This window comes from Tympanuchus pallidicinctus, unplaced genomic scaffold, assembly GCF_026119805.1.
Source record: "Tympanuchus pallidicinctus isolate F22 unplaced genomic scaffold, pur_lepc_1.0 scaffold2, whole genome shotgun sequence".
Taxonomy (NCBI): Eukaryota; Metazoa; Chordata; class Aves; order Galliformes; family Phasianidae; genus Tympanuchus; species Tympanuchus pallidicinctus.
The window spans coordinates 40,930,829-40,947,387 of record NW_026294721.1 but is presented as its reverse complement, the minus strand read 5'-3'; the positions used below and the strand labels follow the sequence as shown (position 1 = coordinate 40,947,387).

General features: G+C 45.5%; 1 protein-coding gene across 2 annotated transcripts; it reads left to right on the top strand.

Annotated features, from left to right (window-relative positions):
* The first annotated feature begins 242 nt into the window (after positions 1–242).
* SRP72 (signal recognition particle 72) lies at positions 243–14,213 on the top strand. Of its 2 annotated transcripts, none has more exons than XM_052682273.1 (19): positions 243–387; positions 1,280–1,400; positions 3,701–3,824; positions 4,225–4,368; positions 4,606–4,717; positions 6,351–6,382; positions 6,999–7,123; positions 7,216–7,273; positions 7,453–7,584; positions 7,995–8,123; positions 8,626–8,698; positions 9,956–10,020; positions 10,459–10,554; positions 11,245–11,348; positions 11,941–12,018; positions 12,304–12,441; positions 12,677–12,714; positions 13,014–13,173; positions 13,976–14,213. In XM_052682273.1, the coding sequence occupies exons 1-19, from the start codon at positions 276–278 to the stop codon at positions 14,148–14,150; spliced, it is 2,016 nt and encodes a 671-aa protein (XP_052538233.1). In that variant the 5' UTR covers positions 243–275; the 3' UTR covers positions 14,151–14,213. The 2 variants fall into 2 exon arrangements, with proteins under 2 accessions (XP_052538233.1, XP_052538234.1); XM_052682274.1 differs by having other exon boundaries at positions 10,459–10,558; positions 11,249–11,348.
* The last annotated feature ends 2,346 nt before the right edge of the window (positions 14,214–16,559 follow it).

The following is a 16,559-nucleotide window of genomic DNA, read 5'->3' as shown; positions in this document are numbered from 1 at the left end:
GGTCTTCTCGAGCGCAGCTCCCTCAGCCCGTCTTCACAGGAGAGGTGCTCCAGCCCTGAGTATCTTCGTAGCCCTCCTCTGCTGTGACACAGACCCATTGATTCATCTTCTAACGCGCACCCTGCTCCTGCTGGCTGAAAGCCGCCGCTAGGGGAAGGGAAACGCTCTGAGAAACGGAGGGAGGAGCGCGGGCAGCCCTTGCCCACGCTCGGGACGTGGCGGTGCGGCCTTTCCGCTTCCGGGGCTCTTTCCGCGGCAATCCTGCGGGCTCCGAGATGGCGGCGGCGGCGGCGGGGGGCCCCGGGGCGGCAGCGGCGCTGTGGAGCGAGGTGAACCGCTGCGGCCAGAACGGTGACTTCGCCCGCGCGCTCAAGTCCGTCAACAAGAGTGAGTGAGAGAGCCCGGCCCGCCGCCGTGTCGTGTGCTCGTGCTGCGTTAGGAAGGGGGGCTCGGGGAGCGGGGCTGCCCTGGGAAGCCTGGAGGGAACCGAGCCGCCCTCCTCTGCCTGGAGCGGCGTGTCGAATCGGCCTTGCTGGGTTTTGATCGTGCTCACCCCTCCCCCCGGAATTGAAGCGCCCTGCATGGACGCGGAAAAGGTTTCTAATGTCATCACCCAGCACTGCCGAGCCCACCGCTGCACTACGTCCCTCAGCACCACGTCTGCAGTACCTCCACCTGAGACAACGCATCACACCCTTTTGGTGAAGATGTGTGTCCTAATAGCAGCATGTCCCAATAGCCAACCTGAACCTCCCTTGCAACAACTTGAGGCCATTCGCTCTCATCCTTTCGCTGTTACCTGGGGGCAGAGGCCCACACCTCACCACAGCCTCCTATCAGGCCGTTGCAGAGAGCCATGAGGTCTCCCCTGAGCCTCCTCTTCTTCAGACTGAAAAACCCCAGCTCCTTCAGTTGCTCCCCGTAAGACTTGTGGCCCAGACCCTTTCCTCCTGACCATGCCTTACGTGGCACTGAGACAGATTTTGGCACTGTTCTCTGTCTGGAAGTGAAATGCCAATGAAAAGTTTGCTCAGGTGTGTACAGCTCCTTCAGTGCAGCTCTGTTCCAGGCAGGTTACCATAGCAGTCAGTTCTGTTCAGTGCTTGTATTGAGCTCTTTCATACTGGCAGGGTTTTCTCATGAGCAAGCCATGCCAGAACCCTTTTAAAATGATGCAGCTGTTAGATGTTTTTCTCCAACTTAACCAGTGTATGACACTTTAAAAACTATAGTCTGTCTGCTAGTTAGATCCTTCTGTTAAAACTGTTTTCCCCTCCAGTTCTGCAGATCAGCAAAGATGATGTGACTGCACTTCAGTGTAAAGTGGTATGTCTTATCCAGAATGGGAGCTTCAAGGAAGCCCTCAGTGTAATCAACACCCACACGAAAGTGCTGTCCAGGTGAGTTGTGTCTTAACATAACATCTACAAAATATTAAATTGTGAGCCCCTGATAAGTCCTGCAGCTTCAGCTGGAGGGAACTAATCAGTAACAATAAGAAAAAGAAAAACAAAACAACCCAAGAGCAGGAGATGCTCAGAGCCATTGCAGTTGGGGTTCTCAGTAAAATGCTGATTTATTCTGAGCATGAGAGATGCCTGCATTAATCTGAGGTGGTCTACTGGCTTGTTTTTTATCTAGTAACAGAGATTGTCCTCTATCTGGTTCTAGGTAGTATCTACCTCCATTAGTTGATTTTCCTTATTGATGTGGGTGAGCACCATAGTTAATGGAGGGAAGGAGATGGTTTTTGTGGGAGCAAAGAGAAGAGGGAGAAGAGGGAGAAGCCCTTACTAGTAGCAGCAAGCTGTTAGCTTTGCACAGCCTTCTCACCTGTAATGATGTAATGGAATGTACCACAGTAATCAAGGTGACAAAGCCTTTGGCTACAGCAAATGAGAACAAGCCCAAACACAGCAACTACAGACATAGAAATGGAAGAAAAGAGCCACATACCTTTGGAAGACCTCAGATAGGTAGGAATCCCCAGAGAGAGATACCCTTGCCTCCACTGCCAGCCCTTAAATGAAATCTGGGAAGGGGTGGATCCTGGATCTACCTCTTCCAGTCACTCAGGTGGATTGCATGCACCTGAGCTCCCCTTGGTTGGCCCTGCCTTCTCACCAGGTGCTGAATCACATGTTCAGGCCGTGACTTAGCATTTCTGCTACATCAACATACTGCTCTTTGGGGTCATTTTCTTTGCCATACTGACGGTATTTCTTTATCAGGACAGTGCAAGCCCTTTGTATGTGTTCTCCAAATCAAGACCTCGAAGACAACTTGTGTTTTAGTACAAATCAAGTTTCTGTATCCCTTTTATGTCATTAAGCAGATTTAATTCTCTTCCTAATAAAGATACTCATTGTGCAATGACTGAGATAAGAATTGCTACCCAGGAACTGTGTGGCAGCAGCAGTTTTCTGTTTCAGATACTGTTTTTGTTAAGGAGCTTCCCAGAAAAATGCATTGTAGTATTGAAGTAGTGAAGTGCTTCCATATTTATATTCACATCTGAATAAATATTGTCATCTTATTCACAAATCACTTCTTTCCTGGGATGAAAGGAATCTAAGTCTGTAGCTTGTTTTTCTATATAGGATGGAGAGGAGAAGTAATTTCCCTAAATTTAACAGGCTTCAAGTTCTCCCTCTTATAATCACAGAATCATAGAATGGCCACGGTTGGAAGGGACCTTAAGGATTATGAAGGATTATGGCATTCCTTCCTTCCACCATATCAACTGCACCACTCAGCTTGGTGTCATCAGCAAACTTGCTTAGGGTGCACTCAATTCTGGCATCGATGTCATTAATAAAGATGTTAAAGAGCACTGCTCCAAGACAGATCACTGGGGCACACCGCTTATTACCAGCCACCACCTGGACACAGAACCATTGATCACTACCCTCTGTCTGCAGTCTTTCAACCAATTCCTAATATGCTGGGTTGTCCATCCTTCAAATGCACATCTCTCCAATTTGGAGATAAGGATGCGGGGCAGGCCCATATTAAAGGCCTTGTGCACATGTCCAGGTAAATGACATTGGCCGCCTTCCTTTTGTCCACCAATGCTGTCACCCCATTATAGAAGGCCACCAGATTGGTCAAGCATGACCTTCCCCTGGTGAAGCCATGCTGGCTGTCTTGGATCACACACTCATTCCTCATGTGATCTAGCATGTCATTCAGGAGGATCTGTTCCACGATCTTCCCAGGCACAGAGGTGACACTCACTGGCCTGTAGTTCCCCAGGTCCTACTTGCTCCCTTTCCTAAAATTGGGAGTGATGTGACCCTTTTTTCAGTCATTGGGGACCTCACCTGACAGCCACAACTTCTCAAATGTGATGGAGAGTGGCTCAGCAACTACATCAGCCAGCTCCTTCAGAACCCTGGGATGCATGTCATCTGGCCCCGTAGACTTGTATACAAGTTCTTGCTTGCCAGTACCACCTGTCTCTGTGTCCTAGGGAAGGTGGTGGTTCTTTTGCTGTTTTGAGGTTGTTTAAGATTTTCACAGTACTCAACAGATAAATAATTCAGTAACCTGTGATCACGTGCTTACCTCTGGTGTTTGGCTTTTTGGGAATCTAGTAGTCTGTGATTGATAAGGGCTGCTTAAACAAGTGTGTTCAGGTGGGCAAAAGCTGTTGCATGAATACTGCAGCCTGCTATTAACCTTTGTCTTGTCTTTGCAGTGATGTTATTGCCTTTGAGAAAGCCTACTGTGAATACAGGTTGAATCGCATTGAAAATGCTCTCAAGACCATTCAGAGTGCCAGTCAGCAAACAGACAAACTGAAGGAGCTTTATGGACAAGTGGTAATAACAAACTTTTCTTCCTGGTGGCAGTTTTGTATGCTGGATGCCTTGTCCTCCTGCACTCATTTGGGACAAATCTTCTCTTGGTTGCCTGAGAGACTATTAATTTAACTTTTCTCATTAATCTGGAAGAAAGCTGTCTGAGAATAAAAACATTTAAATTGCTGCTTCTGAAGAAGCTATTTTAGGAGTAAAAATTCTGGAGTCTCTGTGTAGGTATCTGTTCTCATTGCTTGAGTCCTAGCAAATCTCATCTATAGAAATTTGCTCTTACAGGTAGATGCAAACATTAGTAACGTTCAACCTGAAACATATGATGCTCTGCTGCAGCCAGCCTGTGAGGAGGGAGAAAGAAGGCAAGGAAATGCTGTTCTGATGGCTAATCCCTTGCTGTTGTCAGTTGTACAGGTTGGAGCGTTATGATGATTGTCTGGCTGCATACCGGGATCTCATCCGCAACTCCCAGGATGAATATGAGGAAGAACGAAAAACCAACCTCTCTGCTGTTGTGGCAGCACAGAGCACATGGGAGAGAGTAATGCCAGTAAGTGACTTGCTCACTTGTTGATTGCCTCTTAATTTGTTGTGCAGCGGAAAGGAAAATACTTTGCACTGTGGCTTAAAATTTGCCAGTTGCATGCCCTTGTAAAATTGCCTCTAAAACATAGTTTTCTGTAGCATACTTATTTTGCAAGGAATAGTTTGAATGTATCTGAAAGCTATAGCTTGTGTCTGTAGCCAATACAGATCAGCTGGTGTTTATGTTTGCTTTTCATGCTAGGAAAACTTGGGCCTTCGAGAAGCTACCTATGAGTTGTGTTATAACAATGCGTGTGCATTGATTGGACAAGGAAAGCTGAATGAAGCAATGAAGAAATTACAGAAAGCAGAAGGTAAAATCATAATAGGATGTTAAAAGCTTTGTGGTCTTTCTAGGCATACTTAAAAACAGAGAGAAGGAAGTTTTAACTCTTGATTAACGTCAGAATTTTTTATAGGTGTCCAGATGGTTCTTGGCAGATCTGGTGTTAATGTAGAAGCATTCCTCTGCTGTTTTTTTCCAGAGCCACATTACATGTGGCAACATCTGGCTCTCTTTCACACCCCTGATGGAGGTTGAATTCTTTTAAGCAGTTTTTCTGAAGTGGGCAGTAGATTTAAGTGTCATCTCTTCTCATAGATGAAATGCCTCATTCTTAATTCTTTGTTTTGTGAGTGCATATATACATATTTATGTGTATATTTTATGTGACATCACAGAATCACAGAGTGGCCACGGTTGGAAGGGACCTCAAGGATCATGAATCTCCAACCCCCCTGCCACATGCAGGGTCACCAACCTCCCTATTTAATGCCAGACCAGGCTGCCCAGGGCCCCATCCAATCAGGCCTTGAACACCTCCAGGGATGGGGCATCCACAACCTCTCTGGGCAGCCTGCTCCAGCACCTCACCACTCTCTCTGTAAAGAATTTCCCCAGACATCCAACCTAAATCTCCCCTCCCTCAACCTCCATTTCCCCTTGTCTTGGTATTATCTACTCTTGTCAAGAGTTGACTCCCCTCCTCTTTGTAGGCTCCCTTTAGGTATTGAAATGCTGCAATAGGTCACCCCACAGCCTTCTCTTCTCCAGGCTGAACAAGCCCAGCTCTCTCAGCTCTGTCTTCATAGGGGAGGTGCTCCAGTCCCCTGATCATCTTCGTGGCCCTCCTGTGGACCCAAACATGTGTGGTCTGAATTAGCCATGATACCAGTAATAGAAATGAGGTTTCCTTTTTCTGTGAAAAGCGTTTTTTTTCAGTAGGGTGAAAGGGAGATTGTGGGGTGTGGGATTTTTTTTTTTATTATTTTCCTTTTTTAAAAAGGAAAGCTGCTACAGAAAATGAGTTTTTCTGATCTATTTGCTCTTACTATTTATCTTACAGATAAATAGGTCAGTTCTGCCCTGATTTTGCTGATAGAATAGCAACTCTCCCATACAGCTATTGTATTGCGCAGGTGCAATTCTAGGCATTAGTGAATCTTTATGCATGCTTTTATAATATTCCTTTGGAGAGCAAAACAAGTAACATTCTGATGAAGTACTTGAGAAAATTAAGTGAAAGTTAAGTGGTCTGTACTGAAAACTGGTAGAATTGCTTCCCTGTAAAGGGTGGGCTTTGAGCACCTTAATTGACTTTGGTAGTAGTTAATACTAAGATCTATTCCTGATGGAATAGATCAGCAGCTAGGTTCAAAGAAATTTGTTCAGAAAAGAGAATGAGTGTGTGACTCTGCTCTCAGTAGGCAGCTTTGGGAGAGATGGTACCTCCTCTGTTTTTGACGTTTCTTCAGAATAATCTTGTCTTCTCCTTCATGGTCACTGTCATCATCACCAAACCTGTAGACTCAATTGCCTTTCATAATGCTACAGAAGGTTTGGATTCAGCATCTGCAAGGGATTCTTGGAAACAGCTTATGCTTCTAGGCCTTTTTTTTTACCCTTAAATCTTCTAAATTTCATTCTTCCCTTTGTTTTTCTTCTAGAGCTGTGTCGCCAGTCACTCTCAGAAGACTCTGTAAGTTATTGATGTTGTTATGGAAAGTTTGCTTTGCACCAACACGAATGAGGCTGAGGTCATGCTGTAAACAACCACATTGGCCAAAGCCAATGTACAGTGTTAACTCAGCAAGACTTGCCACTGCTGCTGGTACCAACTTGCGAGGCTGGGGCAGCAATTGTAGCTGTTGCAGAAGTGCAACACAGCAAGCTGTTTGCTGCTATGTTCCTTGTGTTGTTGCCTGTACTGGTGCAGGCAGTATGGATACAGTTTGAAATCTCCCTGTGTCCCACTTATGCTGTGTATGAACATGCTGAATGGGTGATGGGAAACTTAGGTGACTTGTACTCACTGCTGTTGCTTCAAGCAGAGGGGCGGGTTCAGTACACAAACTAAAAGCACCTTCAAACTCTTACAGTAGCAGGTGAAGCTTTCTTTTTTTCTAGTTTAACCCAGATACACTTGCATTTGTACTGCGGCTTTACCTGTAGTGGCTGGGGTTCTTTGCTGCTTACATGGCTCAAGGAAGCTCATAAACATTTGCCTTCAGAATGCTGAAACCATGGAAGAAGTGCTGAGAGTGCAGGTTGTTGTGGTTTTTTTAAATTTTACTTTTGCTTTGATTTTCTCTCAGGATGTGACTGAAGAAGACATTGAGGCTGAACTGGCCATTATTCATGGTCAGATGGCATATATCATGCAACTGCAGGGTCGTACAGAGGATGCTCTACAACTCTACAATCAAATAATCAAGTTGAAGTAGGAGCTTTTCTAAAATAAGTGCTTGTTCTTCCACCTGTAGAGAGACCACTGCTCAATAATAATGTGCTTTCTCCTTTTCTTATTTGCAGGCCAACAGATGTAGGACTGCTTGCCGTCATCGCAAACAACATCATCACAATTAACAAGGTATAGAATTTCCTTGCTGCTTTCAGTGTGGCCCTTTCTTGTGGCTGCTCAGCCTGTTTGTCTGCTTCATAAACAGGAATGACTTTTCTTCTAAACAGTAGTTAAATCACAGATTCAAAGCCTTTTTCTTGTTCAAGGAATGTAGTGAAATCATCTAATCGTGTGTGATTTTTCCCCAGGACCAAAATGTTTTTGACTCAAAGAAAAAGGTGAAACTGACCAATGCAGAAGGTGTTGAGCATAAACTCTCTAAGAAACAGCTTCAGGCAATTGAATTCAACAAAGCTTTGCTGGCAATGTACACTAACCAGGTAGGAGAAACTGATCTGCAGTAGTTGGTTACAGGCTTAGCACCTTCCACGGTAATTTGACTAGATAAAAATGGGTATGCAGCCTATCTGGCAGAAGGCATGACTACTTGGCTTAGGCACATAAGTGGGGAAAAAAATATCCCTTAAAGAACAGAGCAGCTTGTTGAGTAGTGACTTGAGTGTTGCTGCAGCAAAGGCAATACAGAGATGACTAGAAGGAGAGAGACTGAATGTGTCAGGTTCTTAGATCCATCTGAACTGCTACTAGGAGGTTTTGTTCTTGGTTCTTTATATCCATTTCAGGGTATTCATTGCTAGCATTTCATGTTGTTAGGTATAACTGGAGGTCAGGCCAGCATTAGGTGCTTACAGAGATCGAACAAAATGTATTTTCTATTCCCACCCCACAGGCAGAGCAGTGTCGCAAACTGTCAGCAAGCCTGCAGTCACAGAGCCCTGAGCATCTGCTTCCTGTGCTAATCCAGGCAGCCCAGCTGTGTCGTGAAAAGCAGCATACAAAGGCCATAGGGCTTCTGCAGGTAGGTTAAGACAAAGTACTCCTTTTGTCTTGCTCCCCTCAAACTTAGCTCTATGTGTTTTCTTCTGTGCTACTTCCCTTTGTTTTGTCTTGTTTAAATTTCCAGGGATATCTGACTGTGCTTATAATAGTTTAGTTTAATGCTGCTGGAAAGCATTTACACCTGAATAAACCATGCTTCTTTAAAAAGGAAAGTATTCCCTTGCACCTCTGATATTTGTAGATTTCTTTAAGGGTAAGCAGTGGGTTCTGTGGCTCTGCTTGCAAGCAGTCTACAACAGCCCTTTTGGGGAAGTAAAGAGTGGTCTGGGATTGTAATCAAAGAGGACAATGGGACACTGGCAGTTTGAGGCTCTCTTCTGCTGCATGCTGAAGTCTGCCTATGCTGGAAATATTCCCTTGGTTCTTGCCAGCTTTCAGTGACTGAGCATAGGATCTGGTTGACCAAAAAAGCATCTTGATGCCCTAGCACATGTTGAGTTGTTCTATCCTTTGATCCTCAGGACTTTGCAGAGCAGCACCCTGCCAATGCAGCTGAGATCAAGCTGACGATGGCCCAGCTAAAAATTGCTCAAGGTATTCAGTCTCCTCCTTTGGGAAAGTGTCAGCACACTATAATGATGTGAGAGTTGGGGGAAAACAGTCTTTAGGGCAATCTCTGCTACAGTCACTGTTGTGATAGAGTGCAGAACAGAGATGCATTCAGTTAGGTATTCTAAATATGGCTCTATGGGGGTATAGAGCTTATAGCTTAGTGCCTGAGTGTTGAGGTTACATAGATCCCTGGCAGAGCTGCCCACAGTTTTTGTGAATCATAGAATGGCTTGGTTTGGAAGGAACCTTTAAGATCATCTACTTACAACCCCCTGCCATGTGCAGCGTTGCCATCCACTAATCAGGCTGCCCAGGGCCCCTTCCAACCTAACATTGAACACCTCCAGGGATGGAGCATCTACAACTTCTCTAGACTACCTGTTTCAGCCCCTCACCACTCTGAGTGAAAAATTTCTAGTCTAGATCTACTCTCTTTTTAGTTTAAAGCCTTTCCTCTTTCCTGTCACTAGGACTATCACTGATCATGTAACAGGTCAGTCTCTCTCCTATTAGAAGTTCCCTTTAAGTGAAGGAAAGCTGGATCCACTGGAGATCTCACTGGAAAGTGAGATCTCTCCTGAGCCTTCTCCAGGCTGAACAAGCCCAGCTTCCTCAGCCTTTCTCAGAAGAGGTGTTCCAGCCGTCTGATCATCTGTGTGGTCCTCCTCTGAATCCCCACCAACAGCTCCACGTCTTTCTTGTGCTGGGGGCCCCAGGCCTGAATGCAGCACTGCAAGTGGGGCAGCACGAGGGCAAAATAGAGGGGCATGATCCCTCCTTCGCTCTGCTGGCAGCTCCTCTTTCGATGCAGCCCAGGATACTGTTGGCCTTCTGGGCTGCAAGACACATTGCTGGCTCATGTCAAGCCAGGACTGACAGGATTTAATGTATTTTGGGTCAGGAGGCATCCTGCAAGCAGTGTGGGACTTCCTGGTGTTATCATTCCTGTACACAGTCAGACAGCACATAGTTGCTTCTGGATGAAAAGAACCTGCCTGCAAAATGCTGCTCCTGAACCCTTTCAGACTGTGCCAAGAGCAAGAATGGGATCTCTTATGTGGAGGCTTTTGTCCTTCATTTCTGGAAATGAGGGAAATGTTTTTGAGAAGGGGATTGTTATGTCCCTGTTGTTTACCTTTGGAAGTAGTGGAAGCTCACAGACTAGTCCCTTGCCCTGTCCAGCAGGCAGGGTGAACTGTGACCATGGCACTAAGAGCATGTTCTTTTCTTTCTAAAAAGGCAGCGTTACCAAGGCCTGTATGATTCTGAGGAGCATAGAAGAACTGCAGCACAAGCCTGGTATGGTAAGCAGAACTCCTTGCCCTGAGTAACTCTAGTTGTGTTTAGGGTATAGAAAAATAGGTGGATCTGTACCTCATGACCTTGGTGCTAATTTCTTTTTTCATGGCTCTTTGGGTAGAGATGGGGACAAGAAAAAGGGTTTCTAGTGAAACTGTGGCTGATGGCAAGCAAAGAAGGTGCTAAGACAAGGAGGTTCTCTGTGTGAATGCACTCCTAAAGTTGTACTGCAGGGGAAAGATTGGTGGGGATGTTTCTTTGGAAGAACCCAGGTAGCAAAATCATGCCTTGGTATCCTGCCTATGACAATAACTCCTTTCTAGGAATAGAGCAGAAAGCTCACATTGACCATTTTAGGAAATTTCGTAAATTAACTGCTGGCTCTCTGGTTACAGACCATTTCTGTGGGGATCTGCTCTAAACTGCTCATTGAACATTTGCAGGTGTCTGCATTGGTGACGATGTACAGTCATGAAGAAGACATTGACAGTGCAATTGAGGTCTTCACACAGGCTATCCAGTGGTATCAGCAATTCCAGGCAAGTCAATACAGAGGAGGTAATGCAGTCATTTCTAGCTAGCATTGTGTCCGGCTCCAGCCAGTTTTAGGGTTCCACACAACACCATATGGTATGGAATGTCCCTTAGGCCACTTTAGGTCAGCTGTCCTGGTTCTGTCCCCTTCAAGCTCCATGTACCCCCCCAGCTCCTCTCTGGCAGGACAGTGTGAGAAGCTGAATAGTCGTGGACTTTTTGCTCAGCAACAACTAAAGCATCAGTTTGTTATCAAGAATATTATCATCCTATACATAGCACTATACCAGCTACTTAAAAGAAAATAAACTCTCCCAGCCAAAACCAGGACAGCTAGTCCAAGTTCAACTTTTCCTGTTGTTGCCCAACCCCAGCAGTTCACCCAGTTGGGATTTTGGAGACCTATGAGTATTTTGTGAGTATTTGTTTTATCACTGTTTTATTATTCTAAGTGCATTGCAAAGAGGGAGAGTGAGAGCTGTGAGTGTCCAAACAGAGCAGTCAGGCTTTATCCCCTATTAGAAATCACTGTGGAGTGAGCAGTCCTGCCTCACTAATGCAAAGTTGGTCTACTGCTGTATGACAGGGTGCTAATTCTGTCCTCTATAGCCAGGTGTCTGTGGTATTAAAGGCAATTAGAGCTGGGCTGTATGCTGTGAAAGCAAAGAACTAATTACAGCTGCTCTACCTTTCAGCCAGAGTCTCCTGTCCATTTGTCACTGATAAGGGAAGCTGCCAACTTCAAATTAAAGCATGGCAGGAAGAAAGAAGCAATCAGCGACTTGGAGGAGCTCTGGAAGTGAGTTGGGTGGTTGCTGAAAAGGGATTCTTTGCCTGTAGACCTCTGCAAGCATTCTGGTATCAGGTGGCATCTGACAATGCTGGTTTGCCATCAGCCCTTCTTTAGAGTTCTTTTATACAAGAGCTGCCATTCAAAGCCATATTTTTGAAGGGGATAAGTCATTTGATCCATAGGTGATGTTCACTTGAAAACCTGATTGATTTATCCTGGAGGCCTGCTGCGTGTAGTGAAGGTTACTTTAATGACTGGGACATGTTGTTTTCTAGTCTGCATAAGCCATGGATATCTAAGTTTCATTTTTATTATTTACCTGGTGGGATTTGAGGAGAGTGGGGTGTCTATTAAACAGCCTTAGCATCTGTAACTTGCAAAGAATTTTGTTCTTCATTGCTTGCTTAATGATACTGTGATGATATCTGCATCTCTCCCTGTCTGCATAAGCGATGTGTGGAGATGTGCTCTGGCAGAGACCACAGACTGACATGCCTGTCCCCACAGATAGCAGATGTGGTACAGTAACATGCAGTGTATGGTGATACCAAGCTCTGGAATGAGTGTGTGACTTGGTTTTTCTTTTTGTTCTCCAAAGGCAAAACCCAAAGGATGTGCACACTTTGGCACAACTCATCTCTGCCTACTCCCTTGTGGATCCTGAAAAAGCGAAAGTGTATCCTTTTGACAGTGGTACTTGTGGCATTTGGGCATTGTTTCCTTGTGTGGGAAATTTAACTTGTGTGGGAAATTCAGACTCACTCTCTCGTGAAGAAAGACAAGGAACATTTCCAGTTGCACATCCAGGTCACGTTTTCTGGAGCTGCTTTATTTCCTAGATGGTTGGTTGCCAGTTGGTATCTGAACAAAGCTGGGTGTTCAGTGTTTATCATACTTGGTTGCCTCTTGTCAGTTGCATGTTAGCCTTCCTGGTTTGCATTCCTAAACTCTTCCTTTGTAGTCTTAGCAAACATTTGCCTTCTTCAGACACCCTGTCGCTGAAAGTAGATGTTGATGCACTAGAGAACTCCCATGGAGCAACCTATGTTCGGAAGAAAGCTGGGAAACTCACTGGAGACAATCAACAGAAAGAGCAAGGGTACAATGCTGCTTTGGCTCTGGCATAGTCATTTTTTGGAAAGGCAGAAGAACCATACCTGTTGTGATGAGAGTATTACTGTAGCAGACAGGCTGGTGTGTAACTGCAAGGAGCTTCAGGTAGCAGCAGACTAAGCTTTTAGAAAGATGGGGATGTTTGGCTTCTTCTAGAGATAGCATTTGTTTGACTTGGTTTGTGCTATGTCACAGTGACTGTTTTCTGCCTTCCTTTTCAGACAAGGGGAGGTGAAGAAGAAGAAGAAAAAGAAGAAAGGTAAGTCGTGTTTCCCATCTTCTGGTAGATCCAGAGAGCTGGCCAGATTGTTTCTTTTGATAGGCAGCCTTGAGCTCCTTGGCAGCTGGAGCCCTTTGCTAAGTCTGGGTCTCACTTAACTCAGGTGTTCATGATTACACCTTTTGTAGGGGACATTTCTGCACAGAAGTGAGAAGAGCACCTTGATAGAAGACCCACAGTGAAATCTGTTACGTGTTTCTGGGCTCTGTGTGCTTTCTGTTGATGCTCGTCTAGTGAGCTGACTCCAATCTCATTGCCTGGCACTAACTGTTCTGTAGGAAAGCTGCCCAAGAACTATGACCCCAAGGTAACTCCTGATCCTGAGCGGTGGCTTCCAATGCGAGAACGTTCGTACTATCGTGGCCGGAAGAAGGGGAAGAAGAAGGACCAGGTTGGCAAGGGAACTCAGGGTTCAACCACAGCTGGTTCCTCTGAACTGTAAGTACCCATTGCTGGGCCTGGTGTGGGAAATGACTCCTGGGTGGCTAGGAGGGGTGTTTTTTCCAGTCTCTGTCATCTCACCAGCTCTGGGTAGCACAGTTGAAACTGTACTTTGTAACTCAAACCTTCTACCAGCTGCTCTTCCAGAAGATCTCTGTAGTTAACTGAAAACCAAAACGATTTAATAGACATGCTTGAAGGTATTAAAGTACAAATAAAATGGAGAAGGAAATGCTTTTAAAATAATAGCAACACAGGGATCTGCAAGTTCTGTATGACAGTTCCTCATTTATACAGCTGTCTCTAAAAACTAAGGCATTAAATGCCTTTTGTGGTACTGTTGGTTTGAGCGGTGTTTGCCAGGAGAGCTGGCATAGAGATGCCTATATGCTCAATGGGGGAAAGAGGATTTTGGTCTTAAACCCCTGTAATGGAGGGGACTGAAAGGGTTCTCTTGTATTGCTTGAGCTGTTACCTGTCTATTCTAAAGCTGAAAGCCTTGCTTTCATTGTTATGGACTTCTAGTGTTGAATGAGCATCTGTTAGAAGTTGGTTGCTTGCCCTTGGAGACACGTTCCCATCACACATTGCTCTCCTACTATCTACACTGAAGTTCATCTGAGATAAGCAACGTTTCCTTGCGTGAATGCTCTCACATCCTTAGGTTTTCTGTTGCTACTTTATAGGGCAACTACTATTTTTTTGCTGTTAGCTTTCTTCTAAGCTGCTGCTTACAGTGCTACATCTTGCAGGTGGTTGTGAACTCATGTGGTGTCTTTTTTTCTTGTCTTCTCTGTAGGGATGCCAGTAGGACTGCCAGCAGCCCACCTACCTCCCCTCGGCCAGGCAGTGCTGCAGCTGTATCGGCTGCAAGTAATGTCATCCCTCCCAGGCACCAAAAACCTGCTGGTGCCCCAGCCACCAAGAAGAAACAACAACAGAAGAAGAAGAAAGGGGGGAAAGGAGGGTGGTAGAAAGCAGAATGTATAACGTGCACACATCAGTAGGTGATGTTGGTTGTATAATAAAGGTCAAAAAGTGGTGGTGAAAGACTGTATCCAAATCTTTGTTGGTGCTCCAGGGGGAAGAAAGCTGATAGAGGGCACCACATGACTCACCAGGTTGTCTTCCTCACACTTGTACCTACTGTGGCTTGTCTTCCTCCTAAACTGTTAGCACACAGTATAAACCAGACTAAGGAGCCTCAATGAGCGTGTCTGAGGGGCTTCTGCATCTCCTGCTCTCAAACAGGATGTTACGCAGGAGCAGCTGAGGTGCTGTTGCAAGGGAGCCAGGCTGGGTAAAAAGGACAACTGTGTTACTTGATTATCCCTTGTGCTTCTGTGGAACTGCATTCTTAACTGTAAATAAACACAAGAGCTTGTAGCTTGTTTCTGAAATGAGATCTGTTCCATATGTGCAGTGCCAGGAGGTGCCTGCTTCCTAGCTTCTGCTCCCAACTGCTGTTTTAGTTGCTTGCAGAAATGACTTGCTGGGCCAGCATAGTGGATTTGTGAAAGACTGTTTTTGAGAGCAGCAAGCTCCTTTGAAAGTTCTCCAGTGCTTTCACCCACCATAAGTTAGAAGATAGGCAGTTGGGTTTAATGTGTAGCCAGATCCCCCTTGAGGGACTGTGACAGCATTCTCTGTGGGTTGATTTTCATGTTTCTTTTAGGATTGCAACCTAAGGATTGCCTCCTCTGCTGAGTCCCACCTCTCTCCGGCAATCCTGCTGAATAGCTTGAGTGAGATGTTGCTTGTGGCAGGGGACACGGCTTCAGATCATAGCAGAGAGTTCCATAGAGCTTTTAAGAAAAAATAAATCTCACAATTCAGATTGTATGGAGGGAACTGGATGTTAGCAAATTCAAATGCAGCCTTTAAAAAATTTGCCTCTCCAGAGGTATGGAATAACCAAAAACATCTTGAAACAGTTACACTGCTCCCCCATATGCTAGTCAAAGCTTCTAACAGAATTTTTCTGTTTCTGATGCAAGTACTGTCTTCAGTGCTGTATTCCAGCGAGTCACTGACCACCAAACAGCAGAGGTGCATAGGGTGCTGAAAAACACCACATGGTCTAGATAATGCGGGAGAGGATAACCTGAGGAGGACAGCAAGACTTACAATGAGTGAGACATTGGCACAGGCTGCCCAGGGGCGTGGTAGAGTCACTGTCCTCAAAGGTGTTACAGAACTGTAGAGATGTGACATTGAGGGATGTGGTTAATGGGCATGGTGGGGGTGGGTTGGGATTGGACATGATGGTCTTGGAGGTCTTTTCAGCCTTCATGATTCCAAAGTAAACTATCAAACTGTGTGGCAGCTGAGCTGACTCACTGTCCACTTTCCTGCAAGCCAGCTCTCTTAGTAGCGGGCTTGGCAAAGCAAGAACTAGATAAGACAAGGTGGCTGGTTGTGACAGCTGTTTGCATTGGAAAAGCATAGCACTTCTCAAGTGGAGGCAGGCGATGAGATTGAGGATGAGCATTTGCCTTCCTAGCACTCTACTGGTAGTCTCTCAAACATCTCTTCAAACTTCCAGTTGTTGCAAAAACAAATTTTCCCTATGCACGGATTTTCAGTGGTAGAAATAATACTTCAGGGAAATGCTATTGTGCTAGATGTTAACCTGAGAGGTAAAGGCTTCTGTATCTGAAAGGATTTGATGCCAAGGCCTGAAGCGGAAATGTTACCATGACTTCACATAAACAAATTCACAAAAAAGCCAGAAAGCATAGAACATTATTTGTCACTCATTGCTCTTTCAAACTTACGGAATCATAGAATTGTTTGGATTTGAAGGGACCTTTAAGATCCTCTCACTCCAGCCTTCCTGCTATAGGCAGGGACACCTCCCTCTAGCCAGGTTGTTCAAAGCCCCATCCAGCCTGGCCTTGAATGCCTCCAGGGAGGGGGCATACACAACCTCACTGGCAATTTAAAAGCATCTGCAGGGTCTTCATAGTGGTCTTTTTAAACTTATCAATAGGTTTAAGAAAACAATAGGAGGTATTTTTTTTCCTCCCCACATTACCCAAGGGGGGAACCTGTGTTTCAGAGGACCAAGTTACCAATGAGCCTAGAGGAAAAAAAAGGCATACTCACAAAGAACAACCGCTAGGGATGAAAACGCAAGTTCTTTTGGCTTCGTAAATCTACGAGTTAATGGTTCTGTAGAAGCCGAGAAGAGCAAAGGAAGGATCAGGAACTTGCAGCCGGCAGCTGGATGAGGCCTGACTCTTTCCACCGGTACGTACCTGCAGGTCTGCAGCAACGCCCTGCTGGGGCCTCGTCGCTGCAGGCACGTCCGTCTGCCTGTCTGTAGGGGGAGCCGCTCGGCCAGCTGCGGGCCGCCGCCTCTCTCCGGGCAGGGCTGGGCC

Excerpts from the sequence above, each read along its gene's own strand:
- SRP72 (XM_052682273.1), top strand. The coding sequence starts at position 276 with ATGGCGGCGGCGGCGGCGGGGGGCCCCGGGGCGGCAGCGGCGCTGTGG. Across the intron at positions 4,718-6,350 it reads GAAATTACAGAAAGCAGAAG|AGCTGTGTCGCCAGTCACTC; the intron begins GTAAAATCATAA and ends TTTTTCTTCTAG. Across the intron at positions 12,442-12,676 it reads AATCAACAGAAAGAGCAAGG|ACAAGGGGAGGTGAAGAAGA; the intron begins GTACAATGCTGC and ends CTTCCTTTTCAG.